Here is a 24,624-nt window from a genome sequence, read left to right as displayed (position 1 = left end):
AGGGAGGGATGGAAAGAGAGAGGGGGGAAGAGAGACCAGAGTTAAAGAGAGAGAGGGAGGGATGGAGAGAGAGAGAAGAGAGAGAGAGAGAGAGAGAGAGAGAGAGACGAAGAGAGAGAGAGAGAGAGAAGAGAGAGGAAAGAGACAATAGTTAAAGAGGAGAGAGAGAGAGAGAGAGAGGGAAGAGAGACAATAGTTAAAGAGAGAGAGAGAGAGAGGGGAAGAGAGACCAGAGTTAAAGAGAGAGAGGGATGAGAGAGAGAGAGAGAGAGAGAGAGAGAGAGAGAGAGAGAGAGAGAGAGAAAGAGAGAGAGAGAGAGAGAGAGAGAGAGAGGAGAGAGGGGGGAAGATAGACCAGAGTTAAGAGAGAGAGAGAGAGAGAGGAGAGAGAGAGAGAGAGAGGAAGATAGACCAGAGTTAAAGAGAGAGAGAGAGAGAGAGAGAGAGAGAGAGAGAGAGAGAGAGAGAGAGAGAGAGGGGGGGGGAAGAGAGACAATAGTTAAAGAGAGAGAGAGAGAGAGAGAGGGGGAAGAGAGACCAGAGTTAAGAGAGAGAGGGATGAGAGAGAGAGAGAGAGAGAGAGAGAGAGAGAGAGAGAGAGAGAGAGAGAGAGAGAGAGAGAGAGAGAGAGAGAGAGAGAGAGAGGAGAGAGAGTTAAAGAGAGAGAGGGATGAGAGAGAGAGAGAGAGAGAGAGAGAGAGAGAGAGAGAGAGAGAGAGAGAGAGAGAAAGAGAGAGAGAGGGGAAGATAGACCAGAGTTAAAGAGAGAGCGGGAGGGATGGAGAGAGAGAGAGAGAGAGAGGGTATCTTTTTAAGTGCATCATGCTCTGATAAAAGTAGAAGAATAAGGCTACTCCATTAACTTTGTCTGCCTTGTGTTAGACAGGCTTTCAACATTAGCAGTTCTCCCAATAGAGTGGTGTACTACCCTGCTACTGCTACAGTACCCTCTGGGCTTGACAGCACCATTGTAATGGTATTACTTCCATGGCCCAGACTCTGCAGCAGGAGGAGGGTCACATTTCTGAGGCTGCATGTTCTCCACATAATAAAAATGATGTGCTTGCCTCCCAAATGGCACCATATTCCCGTTATAGTGCACTACTCTTGACCAGGGCCCATAGTACTACATACTAGAGGGGAAGAGAGACCCGTGTAGCTCAGTTGGTAGAGCATGGCTCTTGCAACGCCAGGGTTGTGGGTTTGATTCCCACGGGGAATCAAACCCACAACCCTGATTCCCACGGGGAAACAAAAACAAAACAAAAACACGTGAAGTCGCTCTGGGTAAGAGTGTCTGCTAAATGACTAAAATGTAAATACTATATAGGGGAAGTCAGGGTGTCATTTGGGATGCACAATAGCCTCTGATAAATTGGGCTAAGGACAATCTAATGGCTTGTTAAGTCGGCAGAATGTGACTTTTTCATGAGTTTACATGAGGGAGCTGTTTAGAGGCACAAGTGGTGCAATTATTCCCCCCCCCGCTTTTCATATTTACATAATTGTGGTCCCCTCCATCCCATCCAATCTGTTCTCCTTCATCCCCTCTGTCTCGCTCTTTCTCTCTGTTTGTCTCTCGCTCTCATGGTGGTCTCCCTCCATTCCTTCAACCTTTTAGCCTGTTGTCTTCCTCTCTCTCTCTCTCTCTCTCTCTCTCTCTCTCTCTCTCTCTCTCTCTCTCTCCTCTCTCTCTCTCTCTCTCTCTCTCTCTCTCTCTCTCTCTCTCTCTCTCTCTCTCTCTCTCTCTCAATTCAATTCAATTTAAGGGGCGTTATTGGCATGGGAAACGTGTGTTAACATTGCCAAAAAAAGTTAAATAGATAATAACAAAAGTGAAATACACAATGAAATAAATGTACAGCATTTATAATGAACAGTAAACATTACAATCACAAAGGTTCCAAAAGAATAAATACATTTCAAATGTCATATTGTGTATATATCCAGTGTTGTAACAATATGCAAATAGTTAAAGTACAAAATGGAAAAGAAATAAACATAAATATGGGTTGTATTTACAATGGTGTTTGTTCTTCACTGGTTGCCCTTTTCTTGTGGCAACATGTCACAAGTCTTGCTGCAGTGATGGTACACTGTGGTATTTCACCCAATAGATAAGGGAGTTTATCAGAATTGGGGTTTGTTTTCAAATTATTTGTGGGTCTGTGTAATTTTGAGGGAAATATGTGTCTCTAATATGGTCATAAATTTTGCAGGAGGTTAGGAAGTGCAGCTCAGTTTCCACCTAATTTTGTGGGCAGTATGCACATAGCGTGTCTTCTCTTGAGAGCCAGGTCTGCCTACGGCAGCCTTTCTCAATTGCAAGGCTATGCTCACTGAGTCTGTACATAGTCAAAGCTTTCCTTAAGTTTGGGTCAGTCACAGTGGTCAGGTATTCTGCCACTATGTACTCTGTTTAGGGCCAAATAGCATTCTAGTTTGATCTGTTTTTCTGTTAATACTTTCCTATCTGTCAAGTAATTATCTTTTTGTTTTCTCATGATTTGGTTGGGTCTAATGTTGCTGTCCTGGGGCTCGGTGGGGTCTGTTTGTGTTTGTGAACAGAGCCCCAGGACCAGCTTGCTTAGGGGACTCTTCTTTAGGTTCATCTCTCTGTAGGTGATGACTTTGTTATGGAAGGTTTGAATCAACACTTGCACATGACCCCCCAAAAGAGAAGGAGAGAGAGAGGGCGAGAGAGAACAAACTTCCTTTTAGGTGGTTGTAGAATTTAATGGCAATTTTCTGGATTTTGATCATTAGCGGGTATCGCCTAATTCTGCTCTACATACATTATTTGGGTTTTACGTTGTACACGGGGACATTTTTTCAGAATTCTGCATGCAGAGTCTCAATTTGGTGTTTGTGCAATTTAGTAAATTCTTGGCTGGTGAGCGGACCCCAGACCTCACAACCATAAAGTGCAATGGGTTCTATAACTGATTCAAGTATTTTTAGCCTGATTCTAATTGGTATGTCGAATTGTATGTTCCTTTTGATGGCATAGAAGGCCCTTCTTGCCTTGTCTCTCAGATCGTTCACAGCTTTGTGAAAGTTACCTGTGGTTCTGATGTTTAGGCAGAGGTATGTATAGCTTTTTGTGTGCTCTAAGGCAATGGTGTCTAGATGGAATTTATATTTGTGGTCCAGACAACTGGACCTTTTTTGGAACACCATAATTTTTTCGCACTGAGATTTAATGTCAGGGCCCAGGTCTGACAGAATCTGTGCAGAAGATCTAGGTGCTGCTGTAGGCCCTCCTTGGTTGGGGACAGAAACACCAGATCATCAGCAAACAGTAGACTTCAGATTCTAGTAGGGTGAGGCCGGATGCTGCAGACTGTTCTAGTGCCCTCGCCAATTCGTTGATATATATGTTGAAGAGGGTGGGGCTGAAGCTGCATTCCTGTCTCACCCACGGCTCTTTCTCTCTCTCTCTCTCTCTCTCTCTCTCTCTCTCTCTCTCTCTCTCTCTCTCTCTCTCTCTCTCTCTCTCTCTCTCTCTCTCTCTCTCTCTCTCTCTCTCTCTCTCTCTCTCTCTCTCTCATTCTCCCTCTCTTTCCCTCTCTCTCGCCCTCTCTCTCTCGCCCTCTCTCTCTCTCTCCCTCTCTCTCGCCCTCTCTCTCTCCTTCTCCTTCTCTTTTGGGGGGTCATGTGCAAATTCAGGAAAACTATTTTTTCACCAATGAGGTGCCAGAACAGAGAAGAGCTTTGACTGGGCTGAGCAGGATCTGCCCTCCCGTATGGGTAGGTGGGCCAAGAGACCAGAAGTGACAGAACAGAGTGCCCGGGTTGGGGTGTACGGTTTTTAGCCTGAAGGTAGGGAGGGGTAGTTCCTCTTGCTGCTCCATGGTCTGGTAGTGGATGCAAACGTCGTCTGGAAGCCAGTGGAGTGCCACTATATAGGGAATAGGGAATAGGAATCCTATGTAGGGAATAAGGTGCCATTTTGGACGCAACCAGACTGACCCGAGGCATTAATGATGGCTCATCAAACTATAGAGGAATAATATAGATTATGAATGGGGCAGAGGGCTGGGGGGTAAGGGAGAGGGATGCTGTATAGTACAGAGCGACAGAGAGGGAGGTGGGCGTGGATAAATCCTGTTCTGTTCAGATAATCCTCACACAGACACCATTTATGTAGGACGTTGTCCTATTTGTGTTTAGCTAAACTCATTCATATTTGATCGGTAGTTAACTATCAGTTAACACTTGAATCTGGTAAGAAATGGCACTAATCTCTGTCCATCAGAATCAAATGAGACATTCCATCTCATCTCCAAACAACTATACGTTGATTTGAATGTGTGTCTGTTGGTTCTGGGAACCCCCCCACTTTTCAAAAGGACTTACAGTGAGGGAAAAAAGTATTTGATCCCCTGCTGATTTTGTAATGGTAGGTTTATTTGAACAGTGAGAGACAGAATAACAACAAACAAAATCCAGAAAACGCATGTCAAAAATGTTATAAATTGATTTGCATTTTAATGAGGGAAATAAGTATTTGACCCCTTTGCAAACATGACTTAGTACTTGGTGGCAAAACCCTTGTTGGCAATCACAGAGGTCAGGCGTTTCTTGTAGTTGGCCACCAGGTTTGCACACATCTCAGGAGGGATTTTGTCCACTCCTCTTTGCAGATCTTCTCCAAGTCATTAAGGTTTTCGAGCTGACGTTTGGCAACTCGAACCTACAGCTCCCTCCACAGATTTTCTATGGGATTAAGGTCTGGAGACTGGCTAGGCCACTCCAGGACCTTAATGTGCTTCTTCTTGAGCCACTCCTTTGTTGCCTTGGCCGTGTGTTTTGGGTCATTGTCATGCTGGAATACCCATCTACGACCCATTTTCAATGCCCTGGCTGAGGGAAGGAGGTTCTCACCCAAGATTTGACGGTACATGGCCCCGTCCATCGTCCCTTTGTTGTCCTGTCCCCTTAGCAGAAAAATACCCCCAAAGCATAATGTTTCCACCTCCATGTTTGACGGTGGGGATGGTGTTCTTGGGGTCATAGGCAGCATTCCTCCTCCTCCAAACACGGCGAGTTGAGTTGATGCCAAAGAGCTCGATTTTGGTCTCATCTGACTACAGCACTTTCACCCAGTTCTCCTCTGAATCATTCAGATATTCATTGGCAAACTTCAGACGGCCCTGTATATGTGCTTTCTTGAGCAGGGGGACCTTGCGGACGCTGCAGGATTTCAGTCCTTCACGGCGTAGTGTGTTACCAATTGTTTTCTTGGTGACTATGGTCCCAGCTGCCTTGAGATCATTGATAAGATCCTCCCGTGTAGTTCTGGGCGGATTCCTCACCGTTCTCATGATCATTGCAACTCCACGAGGTGAGATCTTGCATGGAGCCCCAGGCCGAGGGAGATTGACAGGTCTTTTGTGTTTCTTCCATTTGCGAATAATCGCACCAACTGTTGTCACCTTCTCACCAAGCTGCTTGGTGATGGTCTTGTAGCTCATTCCAGCCTTGTGTAGGTCTACAATCTTGTTCCTGACATCCTTGGAGAGCTCTTTGGTCTTGGCCATGGTGGAGAGTTTGGAATCTGATTGATTGATTGCTTCTGTGGACAGGTGTCATTTATACAGGTAACAACATTTAAATTTTTACATTTTAGTCATTTAGCAGACGCTCTTATCCAGAGCGACTTACAGTTAGTGAGTGCATACATTATTTTTTATACTGGCCCCCCGTGGGAATCGAACCCACAACCCTGGCGTTGGTAACGCCATGCTCTACATCCCTGCCGGCCTTTCCCTCCCCTACCCTGGACGACCATTGGCCAATTGTGCGCCGCCCCATGGGTCTCCCGGTCGCGGCCGGCTACGACAAAGCCTGGATTCGAACCAGGATCTCTAGTGGCACAGCTAGCACTGTGATGCAGTGCCTTAGACCACTGCGCCACTCGGGAGATAAAGCTGAGATTAGGAGCACTCCCTTTAAGAGTGTGCTCCTAATATCAGCTCGTTACCTGTATAAAAGACACCTAGGAGCCAGAAATCTTTCTGATTGAGAGGGGGTCAAATACTTATTTCCCTCATTAAAATGCAAATCAATTTATAAAAATGTTGACATGCGTTTTTCTGGATTTTGTTGCTGTTATTATGTCTCTCACTGTTCAAATAAACCTACCATTAAAATTATAGACTGCTCATTTCTTTGTCAGTGGGCAAACGTACCAAATCAGCAGGGGATCAAATACTTTTTTCCCTCACTGTATATTGCGGTACCATGATATTGAGTGCATATCCATGTTTGATGTTATTTTATATAATGATTTCCTTTCATAGAATTATAATGAGTGACACCAGTAGGACTGTCTTTGCTATGTCGTTGTATAATACTATGTAACCATCACGTGCTTTTATTGTGCTAGATGTGAAATATAAGAGTCAAGTTCTGACTAATTGGCACAAAATCTAATTCATCTCTCTCATGATTTATGTTTTAATTTATTGCGATGACTTTGAAAAACTTTTGTCGGAAAGTTGTATTCATTTCAGGACATTATACTGAACTCCATGTCAAAATGAAGAAAGAAAATAAACAGTGTTATGTGAGTTTGGGAGAAATCATAATACGTGCCTTGTTTTTTTGATCGAGATCTATAAAAAGACCAACCAAAGCTTCTGAATAAGATGTGTCTGTCTGCATTCACCATTTTTAAAATTGTTTTTATTTCACCTTTATTTAACCAGGTAAGCCAGTTGAGAACAAGTTCTCATTTACAACTGCGACCTGGCCAAGATAAAGCAAAGCAGTGCGATAAAAACAACACAGAGTTACATATGGGGTAAAAAAACATAAAGTCAAAAATACAACAGAAAATATCTATACAGTGTGTGCAAATGTAGCAAGTTATGGAGGTAAGGCAATAAATAGGCTATAGTGCAAAATAATTACAATAGTATTAACACTGGAATGCTAGATGTGCAAGAGATTATGTGCAAATAGAGATACTGGGGTGCAAAAGAGCAAAATAAATAACAATATAGGGATGAGGTAGTTGGGTGGGCTAATTTCAGATGGGCTGTGTACAGGTGCAGTGATCGGTAAGGTGCTCTGACAACTGATGCTTAAAGTTAGTGAGGGAGATAAGAGTCTCCAGCTTCAGAGATTTTTGCATTTCGTTCCAGTCATTGGCAGCAGAGAACTGGAAGGAATGGCGGCCAAAGGAGGTGTTGGCTTTGGGAATGACCAGTGAGATATACCTGCTGGAGCGCATACTACGGGTGGGTGCTGCTATGGTGACCAATGAGCTAAGATAAGGCGGGGATTTGCCTAGCAGTGATTTATAGATGGCCTGGAGCCAGTGGGTTTGACGACGAACATGTAGTGAGGACCAGCCAACAAGAGCGTACAGGTCACAGTGGTGGGTAGTGTATGGGGCTTTGGAGACAAAACAGATGGCACTGTGATAGACTACATCCAGTTTGCTGAGTAGAGTGTTGGAGGCTATTTTGTAAATGACATCGCCGAAGTCAAGGATCGGTAGGATAGTCCGTTTTACGAGGGCATGTTTGGCAGCATGAGTGAAGGAGGCTTTGTTGCGAAATAGGAAGCCGATTCTAGATTTAACTTTGGATTGGAGATTCTTTATGTGAGTCTGGAAGGAGAGTTTACAGTCTAACCAGACACCTAGGTATTTGTAGTTGTCCACATACTCTAGGTCAGACCCGTCGAGAGTGGTGATTCTAGTCGGGTGGGCGGGTGCCAGCAGCGTTCGGTTGAAAAGCATACATTTAGTTTTACTAGTGTTTAAGAGCAGTTGGAGGCTACTGAAGGAGTGTTGTATGGCATTGAAGCTCGTTTGGAGGTTTGTTAACACAGTGTCCAATGAAGGGCCAGATGTATACAAAATGGTGTCGTCTGCGTAGAGGTGGATCTGAGAGTCACCAGCAGCAAGAGCGACATCATTGATATACACGGAGAAAAGTGTCGGCCCAAGAATTGAACCCTGTGGCACCCCCATAGAGACTGCCATAGGTCCAGACAACAGGCCCTCCGATTTGACACACTGAACTCTATCTGAGAAGTAGTTGGTGAACCAGGCGAGGCAGTCATTTGAGAAACCAAGGCTATTTAGTCTGCCAATAAGAATGCGGTGGTTGACAGAGTCGAAAGCCTTGGCCAGGTCGATGAAGAAGGCTGCACAGTACTGTCTATTATCAATCGCGGTTATAATATCGTTTAGGACCTTGAGCGTGGCTGAAGTGCACCCATGACCAGCTCGGAAACCGGATTGCATAGCGGAGAAGGTACGGTGGTATTCGAAATGGTCGGTGATCTGTTTGTTAACTTGGCTTTCAAATACTTTCGAAAGGCAGGGCAGGATGGATACTGGTCATTCAACTGAGACTGCTCTTCTCTGTGTCACGGAGGCTCTCCGCACTGCTAAAGCTAACTCTCTCTCCTCTGCTCTTGTCCTTCTAGACCTGTCTGCTGCCTTTGATACAGTGAACCATCAGATCCTCCTCTCCACCCTCTCCGAGCTGGGCATCTCCGGCGCGGCTCACTCCTGGATTGCGTCCTACCTGACCGGTCGCTCCTACCAAGTGGCGTGGCGAGAAGCTGTCTCCGCACCACGTGCTCTCACCACTGGTGTCCCCCAGGGCTCAGTTCTAGGCCCTCTCCTTTTCTCCCTATACACCAAGTCACTTGGCTCTGTCATATCCTCACATGGCCTCTCCTATCATTGCTACGCTGACGATACACAACTAATCTTCTCCTTTCCCCCTTCTGATAACCAGGTGGCGAATCGCATCTCTGCATGTCTGGCAGACATATCAGTATGGATGACGGATCACCACCTCAAGCTGAACCCTGGCAAGACGGAGCTGCTCTTCCTCCCGGGGAAGGACTGCCCGTTCCATGATCTCGCCATCACGGTTGACAACTCCGTTGTGTCCTCCTCCCAGAGTGCGAAGAGCCTTGGCGTGACCCTGGACAACACCCTGTCGTTCTCCGCCAACATCAAGGCGGTGACCCGATCCTGCAGGTTCATGCTCTACAACATTCGGAGAGTACGACCCTGCCTTACACAGGAAGCGGCACAGGTCCTAATCCAGGCACTTGTCATCTCCCGTCTGGATTACTGCAACTCGCTGTTGGCTGGGCTCCCTGCCTGTGCCATTAAACCCCTACAACTCATCCAGAATGCCGCAGCCCGTCTGGTGTTCAACCTTCCCAAGTTCTCTCACGTCACCCCCCTCCTCCGCACACTCCACTGGCTTCCAGTTGAAGCTCGCATCCGTTACAATACCATGGTGCTTGCCTATGGAGCAGTGAGGGGAACGGCACCTCCGTACCTTCAGGCTCTGATCAGTCCCTACACCCAGGCGAGGGCATTGCGTTCATCCACCTCTGGCCTGCTGGTTCCCCTTCCTCTGCGGAAGCATAGTTCCCGCTCAGCCCAGTCAAAGCTGTTCGCTGCTCTGGCACCCCAATGGTGGAACAAGCTCCCTCACGACGCCAGGACAGCGGAGTCACTCACCACCTTCCGGAGACATTTGAAACCCCACCTCTTTAAGGAACACCTGGGATAGGATAAAGTAATCCTTCTACCCCCCCCCCCCCCAAAAAAAAAAAAAGTATAATTGTAAAGTGGTTATCCCACTGGCTATAGGGTGAATGCACCAATTTGTAGTCGCTCTGGATAAGAGCGTCTGCTAAATGACGTAAATGTGCCCTTGAGCAAGGCACTTAACCCTAATTGCTCCTGTAAGTCGCTCTGGATAAGAGCGTCTGCTAAATGACTAAAATGTAAATGTAAAATATAGGTCTGTAGCAGTTTGGATCTAGAGTGTCACCCCCTTTGAAGAGGGGGATGACCGCGGCAGCTTTCCAATCTCTGGGGATCTCAGACGTTATGAAAGAGAGGTTGAACAGACTAGTAATAGGGGTTGCGACAATTTCGGCGGCTAGTTTTAGAAAGAAAGGGTCCAGATTGTCTAGCCCAGCTGATTTGTAGGGGTCCAGATTTTGCAGCTCTTTCAGAACATCAGCTGTCTGAATTTGTGTGAAGGAGAAGCGGGGGGGGGGGGGGGGGGGGGGCATGGGCAAGTTGCAGCGGAGGGTGCAGAGTTGGTGGCCGGGGTAGTGGTAGCCAGATGGAAAGCATGGCCAGCTGTAGCAAAATGCTTGTTGAAATTCTCGATTATTGTAGATTTATCGGTGGTGATAGTGTTTCCTAGCCTCAGTGCAGTGGGCAACTGGGAGGAAGTGCTCTTATTCTCCATGGACTTTACAGTGTCCCAAAACTTGTTGGAGTTAGTGCTACAGGATGCACATTTCTGTTTGAAAAAGTTAGTCTTTGCTTTCCTGACTGCTTGTGTATATTGGTTCCTAACTTCCCTGAAAAGTTGCATATCGCGGGGGTTATTTGATGCTAATGCAGTACGCCACAGGATTTTTTTGTGCTGGTCAAGGGCAGTCAAGTCTGAGGAGAACCAGGGGCTATATCGGTTCTTAGTTCTGTATTTTTTGAATGGGGCATGTTTATTTAAGATTGAGAGGAAATTACTTTTAAGGAACAACCAGGCATACTCTACTGACGGAATGAGATCTATATCCATCCAGGATACCTGGGCCAGGTCAATTAGGAAGGCCTGCTCGCTAAAGTGTTTTAGGGAGCGTTTGACAGTGATGAGGGGTGGTCGTTTGACCGCGGACCCGTTACGGACGCAGGCAATAAGGCAGCTGAGGTGTATTTAGAGGGTATGTTAGTCAGGATGATATCTATGAGGGTACCCATGTTTACGGATTTAGGGTTGTACCTGGTAGGTTCGTTGATAATTCGCGTGAGATTGAGGGCATCTAGTTTGGATTGTAGGATGGCCGGGGTATTAAGCATATCCCAATTTAGGTCACCAAGCAGTACGAACTCTGAGGATAAATGGGGGGCAATCAATTCACATATGGTGTCCAGGGCACAGCTGGGGGCTGAGGGGGGTCTGTAGCAAGCGGCAACAGTGAGAGACTTATTTCTGGAAAGGTGGATTTTTAGAAGTAGAAGCTCAAACTGTTTGGGCACATACCTGGATAGTATGATAAAGCTCTGCAGGCTATCTCTACAGTAGATTGCAACTCCACCCCCTTTGGCAGTTCTATCTAGACGGAAAATGTTATAGTTGGGGATGGAAATTTCAGAATTTTTGGTGGCCTTCCTGAGCCAGGATTCAGACACTGCTAGAACATCAGGGTTGGCGGAGTGTGCTAACGCAGTGAATAACTCAAACTTAGGAAGTAGACTTCTGATATTTACGTGTAAGAAACCAAGACTTTTGCGATTACAGAAGTCAGCAAATGATAGTGCCTGGGGAGTAGGAGTGATACTGAGGGCTGCAGGGCCTGGGTTAGCCTCTACATCACCAGAGGAACAGAGGAGGACTAGAATAAGGATACGGCTAAAGGCTTTAAGAACTGGTCTTCTAGTGCGTTGGGTACATAGAATAAAGGGGGCAGATTTCCGGGTGTTGTAGAAAAGATTCAGGGCATTATGTACAGACAAGGATATGGAAGGATATGAGTAAAGTGGAGGTAAACCTAAGCGTTGGGTAACAATGAAAGAGATAGCATCACTGGAGGCACCAATTGAGTCGGTCTCCGCGTGTATGGGGGGTGGGACAAAGGAGCTATCTAAGGCAGGTTTAGCTGGGCTGGGGGATCTACAGTGAAATAGTACAATTAGAAATAACCGAAACAACAATAAGCTAACCATGTTTGGGCTGAGGCTAAACATAAACAGGATGTAGTACCGTAAAAAGGAACAGTCCAGCAGACATCAGCTGTATAGCGGAGTTATTATAAGGTCCGGTGAACAGCAATAGGATAGTTCGGAGGCTGCTAAAGCACTAGCGAGTAAGAGGCCACGGCTAGCGTGTGCTAGCGGGCCGGGGCTAGCAGATGGAATCTTCGTGGTCGACGTCGTAACCACATCAGACGATTTCGTCGGCAGACCAGTCGTGTAGGATCGGCGGGGCTCCGTGTCAACACTAGGTGGTCCCGTCCGGTTGACAGAGAGGTAGATAGCCGGGAGATGGGCCTAGCTCAGGATGATAAGCCAGACCACAGCGTCCATTTTGTTGCAGCTAGCTGGTAGCGATGAATCCGGAGTTAAAGGTCCAGTGATTCAGTGATTCCGGCAGAAAAACTGATATGTTCTGGGTCGATAACGCGCTGTGCAGACTGGCCGAATAATAGTCCAGACTAGAGCTGGCTGGTGAGTGGTGCAGGCCACGGACAATGGTGAAAAACCGCTAACGGTAGCTGATAGCAAGTAGCTAGTTAGCTGGCTACTCCCGTCCGGTACACCTAGAGGTAGATATGAGCCTGGATCTAGGCTAGCTCGAGGCTAACTGGTGCTTGCATCGGGGGCAGTGGTGATTAGCCAGACAGCAACATCCATTCGGTTGCGGCTAGCTAGTTGCGATCCGGTGATTAATGTCCAGTGATTAAATTAATCCCGCAGAAAAAAAATCCAATGTTCTGGGTGAAATACCGCTAACTGTGGCTAATAGCAAGTAGCTAGTTAGCTGGCTAGCTAGTTTCAACTGGAGATTCTAGATAAAAGGTAAGTCAATAATAGAATCCGTTCCACATTGAGTGAGGCGGGTTGCAGGAAAGTATATTTTGTAGAAGGATGAAAAGTCTGATAGGGAAATATGTACGAAAATTCCAAAAAAAACAGGGTATTTACAGGCTATTTACAGACACACGACAAAAACAGAAATGCACTACTACGCCATCTAATGTGTAATTGGCCATGGCTATAGAAACCATTTCAATTGGAAACAAGCTGTAGCTACACTTGTTATCTTTAATCAATTCCAAGTAGTAACTCTTTTACATGTTATTTAATTGCATGTTTGATAATGAAGGTCATTCCAATATAGTAGCTAGGTAATAAAACAGAAAATTATATCTGAAAGTGAATGTTTAGCTGACAAGTATTTTAATTAGAATTCAATGATATGAAGTCTTATCGATTGTGTCCTTATTTAAATAATAACAATGACATAATTGCCTTCTAGACATTTTTTGTTATACCACTGAAACAAATGGTAACAAATTAATTCAAGTAAAATGAGATATTTTATTTAGCAAATGATTGGCTTCAGTCCGATTGCAGATTTAGACAGCCAATTAATTCTGACTCAAAGACATTCAGGAGTTGTTGTTATTGAAATGTGTTTAGTTATGTTTTCTTTATTCTTTGTTTTGTCTATGTTTTCCTCTATTGAGCCGGTGAGTTTAGTCTGCCATTGAGGTATATCGTTGGTTAGTTATTACTCCTCCCCTCACACAAAATGAAAGCTCTGAATTCATTAGAGAGCTAACCAACCTTCAACTAAATTAATCTACTTCCTTTTAGAAGTTTCTCTGTGCAGCGAGGAATCTTCTTCTTTTTTTTTTGTGCCCCAAAAGGGCTGTCTTAAGACTAAATAAAAAGCTATATCTATCTGTTCAAGTATCCGAAAGATTTACAGTATTAATGTGTGTGTGTGTGTGTGTTTGTGTGTGTGTGTGTGTGTGTGTGTGTGTGTGTGTGTGTGTGTGTTTCTGTGTGTGTGTGTTTCTGTCTGTCTGTCTGTGTTTTTCTGTCTGTGTGTCTGTGGAACAGTGAGTCTCTCTATTGCAGAGCTAAGATCCTATAGCAACCATAGATCCTATAGCAACTATAGAGCCATCAGTCTATTAACCCTGCGGTGTATTCTGTGTTCCTCCATGTTCGCTGCACATCACAAGACATTAATTTCCCTGTCTACCTGAGGCGAGGAGTGACGAGCTAATCTGTCCCCAGCCATAAAACCCTCTTTAGTGTTGGTGAAAGCACTGGGCCGTCTGAAAAGGTCAACAAACATTACAGAAGGAGGAGAGGAGGGGGAGACAGGTTGAAATCCTCATGCCAAGATGGTTGAGTTAGACTCAGGCAATCCTGATCCTATGAGCTAGGCCCCTCCCCTCTGTACCAGGCTCTTCACATACGAGGCAGGCTCCACCCATATGAGCAAGGCCCCTTTCGCATTACTCAAGCCCTCCCCTTGTTTTAGGCCCCTCTCCTATAAACTAGTTCCTTCTTCCAAAAGCTATTTTCCTGAGAACTGTCATGACAGAGAGTGGGTAGTATGTTCATATTGAGTGGGTAATATGTTCATATTATATCTTATACATCTTTATACCATAAGAATACAGTGAAACTGTTTGCTGTTGCAGGCAAACATAGATAATCATTGAGTCTCCCTACATAATATTTGTCCAGAGGATAGACATTAATATTTACAGGAAGTGACATCACAGAAAGTGACATGCCAGTTCCAATATTCCAACCGTTATGTCAATTAATGGGATTTTAAGAACATACTGTATCCTGTGAATTCATTTTACTGTTACATTTGTTTAGAGTAGACGATTTTGCAACACAATCTCCAAAGAAACTTGCATACTTGCAGCAACAGAGATATGGCATGGCTGGCCCTTTTAATTATTGCATATGGGGCCATCTGTGGTGCCGTCTATAGATTATGGAGTGTGTTGCCGTTTTAATTACGGCATATTTTGACGTATGTTAGCTGTCAGTCAAACAAGTTACACTGAAACTAACCTCGACGGTTGAAATTAGGATTTCACTCCGAAATTTTGGCATTAGGGTTAAATTGATTAATTCTGAGATTTAGGCATCAGGGTTAAGTTTAGGCATTGATTCCGAGTGGTTAAGGTAAGCGTTAAGGTTTGGGATAGGGTTAAAATAGAAAACTAAAAATTACAAAACAAAACTAGCACTGGGATTGAACCCACGATCCTCTGAGCTGTAGCTCACGGTTTAAGCTAGATGCTAATAGACGCTTGCGTTACCCCTAGTGGACAGTAGGAAATTGCCATGGAAATAAAATGCCACCCCATGCCATAATTTCACCATTTAAATATGGGTAAATACTTAATTATCCACTAGAATTTGGCCATTTCAATTTGCTGTCTTGACTTACTTCAGTGAAAGCTACGGGTGTTCCTGGGTAACAGAAAATGTTCACTTCCTGGTTAGAGTAGACTATATGTGGGGACATGACAAACGCTGTCACATATAACGAGACATGTTAAATAATTAATCTGACTTGAATCCTCTGTAGCCTTTGTCAAAGCCTTTTAGCAGTTCAAATGTTGTGAATTCAAGACCCCAAGTGTTGACATTTAAAGCCTTCTCAACACAACAGTCATCGTTCTACTGACATGTTGTCATTTTAAAGGATACTGTATAAAAACCGGATTATATTATTATGAGAAAGAAGCACAGTATATTTAAGACACACCAACCAAAAACATTTCATACACCATTTTAAAATATCCCAACATTTATTCAACCTTTTCCTGACAACAGTTAGGCTACCCTTCTTGGTCATTTAAAGTACAGGTACATTCAAACTGTGGTACAGAGCACTGACAGCAGAGGATGCTGGGAAGGTAATAAGGCGTGGGTGTCTTACCTGTTGGATAGCGCTCTATGACAGGTAGGTCATCCACCTGTAGGGTGGCATTACCGCCACTCCGTGTAAACTTCACTATATGGTACTTTCCATCATTTACAAACTTTGCTGTCTCCTCGATATTTATGTCGTCCGTTCCAACATTAAATATAACTGCAATGTTTCCTTTTTCCTGTTGAGACAAAGAACAAAGAGAAAATACGGTTTTAGAGATCAGAAGGAAATGTATATTTTCCAAAGCAGTTGTTTGGTTGTTTTATATAGAACAGCAAGGTGTAAGAGTCATTGTGTTTATGTAGTGATGATGATGATGATGATGATGATGTTGGTGATGATGATGATGATGATGGTGATGGTGATGGTGATGGTGATGATGGTGATGGTGATGATGATGATGATGATGATGATGATGATGACCACATCCATGCAGTGCCACTAAATCTTATATACCCTCTGATTATGTTTACACAATGAAAGGAAATAGTGAGCTAATCAAATCGGAGACATTATAAGGAAGTACATCTCAATATAATGTAGTCTGAATCGATTTCCTTGTCAATATAAATATAGTTATCAATTCTAATTAAGTGTTACAACAACGTCCACAATCAATATGTATTTCTGTTTAGTCACTGATATCTGGTTTCAACTAAACAATACAAACATGAATATCTACATATTGGTTAGGCAAATAACTCAGGGGGCTGAGCAATGTTTTTCACTGATAGCCTTTGTTAAAAGACTACCTGGTCCATGGTGTGTGTTCTCTTAATAAACCAACTCAGTTATTGTATAACATGATTTTATGCCACTCAGACACATTTCTACTGACACTGTTCTCCCTACTCTTTTCATATCAGCATGACTATTTTGACTTTGCGGTAATGACAGAGACCATCTGTGTATTGCTGTGTGCCCCAAAGCACAGTTAAAACTCTCTCTCTCTCTCTCTCTCTCTCTCTCTCTCTCTCTCTCTCTCTCTCTCTCTCTCTCTCTCTCTCTCTCTCTCTCTCTCTCTCTCTCTCTCTCTCTCGCTCTCTCACTCACTCACTCACTCACTCACTCACTCACTCACTCACTCACTCACTCACTCTCACTCTCTCACTCTCTCACTCTTTCACTCTTTCACTCTCTCACTCTCTCACTCTCTCTCTCTCTCTCTCTCTCTCTCTCTCTCTCTCTCTCTCTCTCTCTCTCTCTCTTTCTCTCATCCCACTCACTCTAACATTGAGTAAGCAGTGAGCACATACCACAGCCAAAAGCTACTTCTAGCAACCCCAATTAAAAACATTTGTAGTGTATCACACCAGATTACGGAAACTAGGACGATCCTCTGGTTTATAAATGTCATTTCAAAAGAAGCCGAGCGTTAACACAAGATCTTATCAAATGATACCATTAAAGCTACAGTAAGTAATTCACTCCCTCACTCCCCTCTACAGTCCCTCACTCCCCCCTACAGCGGTTGTTTTGAAACAGATACAAAAAAGTAAACAGTAAATATGTTGATAATAAATCCCATTTTAAAGCTTGGAAGCTGTTTAATGGTTATTGATATTTACCCTCTGCTATATACTAAAACAAGTGGCGGGGACACTGTGTTGTCGTTTTATAAATCACAGAATGTAGTTTTAAACTAAAGTGTAAAGAACAGGATGTGAAGCTTGACCCTCCTTCATGTCTGGAGGAGAGGATGATCTGGAGGAGAGGAGGAGAGGAGCAGCACTGAGCCTCTCCAGGAAGGGGACAGACCTTCTCCAGGATCACACCAGTGTGTTTTAAGATCCCAGACGTAGAACAACATGAAAATGGCAGGGGGCCTCACACAGGGAACATAGCAGGGGGGCCTCACACAGGGAACATGGCAGGGGGGCCTCACACAGGAAACAAGGCAGGGGGCCTCACACAGGGAACATGGCAGGGGGGCCTCACACAGGGAACATGGCAGGGGGCCTCACACAGGGAACATGGCAGGGGGGCCTCACACAGGGAACATGGAAGGGGGGCCTCACACAGGGGACATGGCAGGGGGGCCTCACATAGGGAACATGGCAGGGGGGCCTCACACAGGGAACATGGCAGGGGGCCTCACACAGGGAACATGGCACTGGACCTCACACAGGGAACATGGCAGGGGGCCTCACACAGGGAACATGGCAGGGGACCTCACACAGGGAACATGGCAGGGGACCTCAGACAGGGAACATGGCAGGGGACCTCACACAGGGGACATGGCAGGGGACCTCACACAGGGGACATGGCAGGGGGCCTCACACAGGGAACATGACAAGGGACCTCACACAGGGAACATGGCAGGGGACCTCACACAGGGAACATGGCTCCTCAGATGAGCTGGGTAGCCTGGGAGGTTATACTGACAGCAGGGCTGTGTATGAAATGGCACCCTACATACTGCACCTCTTTTGGCCAGAGCCACTAAATAGCAAATAGGGGGGCATTTGGGATACAGCCCAGACCACTGCACATCACAATCAGCTGTCCATATATGCAGAGAGAGGGAAAACTAATGCATGGTATGAATGAAATGTAAAAATGTATCCATACATTACATTGTCTGAATGCAGTTATTTTGTTTATTTTAAGCAGATTTTTTTACAATGGTTGCAGTGTATACAGACGTAGGATCTTAATTTGAGCCAGTTTGCTACAGCAGGCACATAATCCTGCAGCAACAGGAAATGTGAATTATTATGTGGATTATAATTCATGGACATTTTTGTAGGGGCTGATACATTTTTCGTAAGGGAACATCAAGTCTTTCGAAGTGGAAATTACAAACTTCAGAAGTATTTCAAAACCTCATATACACTATACGTTTAACATCTCCCGAAAACAGGTTTTTAGAAATGTTTGCAAATGTATTAAAAATAAAGAACAGAAATACCTTATTTATGCTATGATACTCGAAATTGAGCTCACGTGCATCCTGTTTCCATTGATCATCCTTGAGATGTTTCTACAACTTCATTGGACATGGTAAATTCAATTGATTGGACATGATTTGGAAAGGCACACACCTGTCTATATAAGGTCCCACAGTTGACAGTGTATGTCAGAGCAAAAACCAAGCCATTAGGTCAAAGGAATTGTCCGTAGAGCTCCGAGACAGGATTGTGTTGAGGCACAGATCTGGGAAAGGGAACCAAAACATTTCTGCAGCACTGAAGTTCGGCAAGAACATAGTGGCCTCTGTGATTCTTAAATTGAAGAAGTTTGAAACCACCAAGACTCTTCCTAGAGCTGGCCGCCCGGCCAAACTGAGCAATCGGGGGAGAAGGGCCTTGGTCAGGGAGGTGACCAAGAACCCGATGGTCCCTCTGACAGAGCTCCAGAGTTCCTCTGTGGAGATGGGAGAAACTTCCAGAAGGACAAGCATCTCTGCAGCACTGCACCAATGAGGCCTTTATGGTAGAGTGGCCAGATGGAAGCCACTCCTCAGTAAAAGGCACATGACAGCCCGCTTGGAGTTTGCCAAAACGCACCTAAATGACTCTCAGACCATATTTCTCTGGTCTGATGAAACCAACATTGAACTCTTTGGCCTGAATGCCAAGCGTCACGTCTGGAGGAAATGCAGTGGGGATGTTTTTCAGCGGCAGGAACTGGGAGACTAGTCAAGATCGAGGGAAAGATGAACGGAGCAAAGTACAGAGAGATCCTTGATGAAAACCTGCTCCAGAGCGCCTAGGACCTCAGACTGGGGCGAAGGTTCACCTTCCAACAGGACAACGACCGTAAGCACACAGCAAAGACAACGCAGGAGTGGCTTCAGGACAAGTCTCTGAATGTCCTTTAGTGGCCCAGCCAGAGCCTGGACTTAAACCCAATCAAACATCTCTGGAGAGACCTGAAAATAGCTGTAAAGCGACGCTCCCCATCCAACCTGACAGCGCTTGAGAGGATCTGCAGAGAAGAATGGGAGAAACATCTCAAATACAGGTGTGCCAAGCTTGTAGTGTCATACCCAAGAAGACTTGAGGCTGTAATGGCTGCCAAAGGGGCTTCAACAAAGTACTGAGTAAAGGGTCTGAATACTTATGTAAATGTGATATTTCCGTTTTTTACTTTCAATACATTAGAAAACGTTTCTAAAATCCGGTTTTTGCTTTATCATTATGGGGTATTGTGTGTAGATTGAAGATTTTAAATATATTTTAAATCCATTTTAGAATAAAGCTGTAACGTAACAAAGTGAGGAAAAAGTAAAAGGATCTGAATACTTTCCGAATGCACTGTAGCTATATACTCTAAAAATCACTAATTCATAACTTTGTGTCCCAATACTCCACAGCAAGAAATACATAAAAAAAAGGTTTAGAGATTAAAGCAATTAAAGTGAGGTTTTTAATAGTCTTCCTTCAATAACCATTTAATGCTCCCCAATGTCTCGTTAATGACTTCCCTGCATTAGTCACAAATTGCCTTTTGAATTTTCTAAAGCAAAAAAGCTAGTATAATTTCAGAGGGGGGAGGGGGCAGGGAAAGGGAGAGACAGAGAGGTGGGGGCAGAGAGGGGGCAGGGAAAGGGAGAGACAGAGAGGTGGGGGCAGAGAGGGGGCAGGGAAAGGGACAGACAGAGAGGGGCAGAGGGAGAAAGAGAGAGAGAGACTAGATTTTTTATTGTTTATTTCACTTTTGTTTACTATCTATTTCACTTGCTTTCGCAATGTTAACATAGGTTTCCCATGCCAATAAAGCCCTTTGAATTGAAATTAAATTGAATTGAACTTGAATTGAGAGAGAGGAACCCAAACAAATTTTGGTATCTCTCTTTCAATTCAATTCAATTCAATTTAAGTGCTTTAGTGGCATGGGAAACGTATGTTAACATTGCGAAAGCAAGTGAAATAGATAGTAAACAAAAGTGAAATAAACTAGAAATATTAACAGTAAACATTACACTCAGAACTTCCAAAAGAATAAGACATTTCAAATGTCATATTATGTAATAATATATAATAATATATAATATATAATATATAATATGCCATTTAGCAGACGCTTTTATCCAAAGCGACTTACAGTCATGCGTGCATACATTTATTTTTTTTGTGTATGGGTGGTCCCGGGGATCGAACCCACTACCTTGGCGTTATAAGCGCCGTGCTCTACCAGCTGAGCTACAGAGGACCACATATATATGTCTATATATAGTGTTGTAACAATGTGCAAATAGTTAAAGTACAAATGGGAAAATAAATAAACATAAATATGGGTTGTATTTACAATGGTGTTTGTTCTTCACTGGTAGCCCTTTTCTTGTGGCAACGGGTCACAAATCTTGCTGCTGTGATTGCACACTGTGGTTTTTCACCCAGTAGATAAGGGAGTTTATCAAAATTGGATTTGTTTTCGAATTCTTTGTGGATTTCTATAATCTGAGGGAAGTATGTGTCTCTAATATGGTCATACATTTGGCAGGAGGTTAGGAAGTGCAGCTCAGTTTCCACCTCATTTTGTCGGCAGTGTGCACATAGCCTGTCTTCTCTTGAGAGCCAGGTCTGCCTACGGTGGCCTTTCTCAATAGCAAGGCTATGCTCACTGAGTCTGTACGTAGTCAAGGTTTGGGAATCGCTTCCTTTTAAGGGGTTATAGAATTTAACAGCTCTTTTCTGGATTTTGATAATTAGCGGGTATCAGCCTAATTCTGCTCTGCATGCATTATTTTGTGTTTTTCGTTGTACACAGAGGATATTTTTGCAGAATTCTGCAGCATAGTCTCAATTTGGTGTTTGTCCCATTTTTGTGAATTCCTGGTTGGTGAGCGGACCCCAGACCTCACAACCATATGGGCAATGGGTTCTATAACTGATTCAAGTATTTTTAGCCAGATCCTAATTGGTATGTCGAATTTCATGTTCCTTTTGATGGCATAGAACTCCCTTCTTGCCTTGTCTCTCAGATCGTTCACAGCTTTGTTGAAGTTACCTGTGGCGCTGATGTTTAGGCCGAGGTATGTATAGTTTTTTGTGTGCTCTAGGGCAACGGTGTCTAGATGGAATTTGTATTTGTGGTCCTGGCAACTGGACCTTTTTTGGAACACCATTATTTTTGTCATACTGAGATGTACTGTCAGGGCCCAGGTCTGACAGAATCTGTGCAGAAGATCTAGGTGCTGCTGTAGGCCCTCCTTGGTTGGTGACAGAAGCTACCCCCATCAGCTCAAGCCCTCCTCTATCCCACCACCAGCTCCAGCCTTCCTTTACCCCCCCACCAGCCCCAGCTTCAGCCCTCCTTTACCCCACCAGCTCCAGCCCCAGCCCTCCTCTACCCCACACCAGCCCCAGCCCTCCTCTACCCCCCAGCAGCCCCAGCCCTCCTCTACCCCCCACCTGCTCCAGCCCTCCTCTACCCCACTCCCCAGGAAAGAGAGCTCAGATCTGGGTAAGGGCTGCTCCCTACTGGGTAGCACCACTGGAAAAATGCACACATATATCCGCACTACTGCCGCACCCCAAGATCCAACCATACCCATTGTGTGTGTGTGTGTGTACGTGTGTGTGTGTGTGTTTGTCACTGCACACCAAAATCCAACCCATCCCATCCCATCCTGTGTGTGTGTCGCTTCAACCCTGATATTCAACCATACCCATCCAGTCAGTGAGCACGATGCATGCTAGCGTGATATATTGCCTATCAAGTGTGTGACTGATGCAGCAGTGCTCAATGCCTGGGGGAGATGTTCTTAAAAAAGATGTTATCACTGCCATGACTAGAACAGCTGTACTACTGTAGCCAGTTACTACTACTGATACACCTTGCCAGGGTTAAATGCGGTGGTTCGCGTTTCAGTTTTGCATAAATGCTGCTATGTATCCACGGTTTCTGATTAGGGTAGGTTTTAATAGTCACAGTGGGTACAACATCTCCATACACTTCCTGATAAACTCAGTCACTGTTTCAGTATATACGTCGATATTATTCTCTGAAGCTACCCAGAACATATCCCAGCCCACGTGATCAAAACAATCTTGAAGCGTGGATTCCGATTGGTCAGAACAGCGTTGAATAGTTCTTAACATGGGGGTACAACATCTCCATACACTTTCTGATAAACTCAGTCACCGTTTCAGTATATACGTCAATATTATTCTCTGAAACTACCCGGGAACATATCCCAGTCCACGTGATCAAAACAATCTTCCTGTTTGAGTTTCTGCCTATAGGAAGGGAGGAGCAAAATGCAGTCGTGGTCAGATTTGCCGAAAGGATGGCGGGGGAGGGCCTTGTATGCATCCCGGAAGTTGGAGTAGCAGTGGTCAAGTTTTTTAGCACCGCGAATACTACAGTCGATGTGTTGATAGAACTTCGGAAACCTTTTCCTCAAATTTCCTTTGTTAATAAAATCCCCAGCTACAATAAATGCAGCCTCAGGATATGTGGTTTCCAGTTTGCATAAGGTCCAGTGAAGTTCTTTGAGGGCCGTCGTGGTATCGGCTTGAGGGGGGATATACACGGCCGTGACTATATTCGAAGAAAATTCTCTTGGGAGATAATACGGTCGGCATTTGATTGTGAGGTATTCTAGGTTGGGTGAAAAAAAGGACTTGAGTTCCTGTATGTTACTGCAATAACACCATGAGTCGTTAATCATAATCCTTGCACCTCCGCCCTTCTGCTTCCCGGAGAGATATTTATTCCTGTCTGCGCGATGAACTGAGAACCCAACTGGCTGGACCGACTCGGACAGTATATCCCGAGATGGCCATGTTTCCGTGAAACAGACAATGTTACAATCCCTGATGTCTCTCTAGAAAGAAACCCTCGCCCTGAGCTCGTCAACTTTATTATCCAGAGACTGAACATTAGCAAGTAATATTCTTGAAAGCGGTGGGTGGTGTGCATGCCTCCTAAGTAGGACTAGAAGGCCGCTCCGAGTACCTCTCCTCCGGAGTTGTTTTGGGTCGGCCTCTGGAATCAGTTCAATTGCCCTGGGGGGTGCAAACAAAGGATCCGCTTCGGGAAAATCGTATTCCTGGTCGTAATGCAGGTAGTGCTGGTGAGTTACCGCCACTCTGATATACAATAGTTCTTCCTGGCTATATGTAAAAACACAAACAATATTCTGGGCTAATAACGTAAGAAATAATATATAAAAAAACAAAATACTGCAAAGTTTCCTAAGAGCTAGAAGCAAGGCAGCCCTCTCTGTCAGCGCCATTGTGTTCAGTGTATATAATACACTCAGATAAAATGCACTACAAGCTCCTCTTTGAAAACACCTTAAGTGACAAGTCAATGTACAGTATCTAGCTCATATAATTATTTGGAATTAGTCAAATAACCCTAGAGCATACATACAATGATCTCAACCACTCTACCCCTGTGGAGATTCTCTGAATCACATAGTGACTGCGTTCCAAATGGCACCCTATTCTCCTACAGGGCTCTGGTCCGTAGTGCACTATATAGGCAATATGGTACAAGTTGGGACACATCAGTAGGATTTCCTTGTTCCCACCAGAGTTGTAAAAGTGTTTTTTCCCCCACTTTTTCTAATTAGGGAAATAAATCGTACTCAAAATAAACATAACCAGGCAGCCTGTCTGTCTCTGTGTCACCCTAAGTACACGATAGATACCTAATGTTTTTCTTCTTTATGCGTCCTATTTGCTGACAACTATTGTGCACCCGTCACATTTCATATTTCACCCGTCCGATTGTGTGTGTGTCTGTTATTCTTCCCTAAATGCTGGGCGAAGCAGACTTATCATTTCCACTGTTCAGACAGAGCTTTTTTTAGCCAGACCCATTAACCCTATCACTCCCTGCAAAAATCTGTTTTTCATTTATCTGACATTCATTCATCTGCATGTCCAGTCCTTATATTTAGCCTCACAACGAAGTGTTTTACCATTTTCTTTTCAGGACGACCAGGACTGCAAGTAGAACACAAAACAATTTCACATAAACAGTTGTATTCAAGAACAAAAACCTGAAGGTTATAAGTACATAAATTATTTGCTCAGTGGGAAATGAATACCCAACTAGTCAGTGACAACTGTGTGGAGTTTGGAATTTGTGACAGCAACTATGTGAGCTTATTACAGTATTATGGACACTCTATCCTGGGATTTCCTATGGTTTTCTATGTAGAAGAACCCCTTAC

At 44.4% G+C, this 24,624-nt stretch overlaps 1 protein-coding gene across 1 annotated transcript in view; it reads right to left on the bottom strand.

Annotated features, from left to right (window-relative positions):
* LOC311118953 (neurexin-1a-beta-like) overlaps nucleotides 1-24,624 on the bottom strand; it is a gene marked incomplete at both ends in the record, with an annotated part of 435,621 nt that overhangs the window by 167,950 nt on the left and 243,047 nt on the right. The window contains one exon of the mRNA XM_084157689.1: nucleotides 15,495-15,666. Coding sequence (XP_084013815.1) covers nucleotides 15,495-15,666 — 172 coding nt within the window. The remainder of the gene's footprint in view (nucleotides 1-15,494; nucleotides 15,667-24,624) is intronic.

This window comes from Coregonus lavaretus (genome assembly GCF_964263955.1).
Source record: "Coregonus lavaretus genome assembly, chromosome: 1".
NCBI lineage: Eukaryota > Metazoa > Chordata > Actinopteri > Salmoniformes > Salmonidae > Coregonus > Coregonus lavaretus.
The sequence above is the reverse complement of the archived record's forward strand: the minus strand, read 5'-3'. Positions and strand labels throughout refer to the sequence as shown.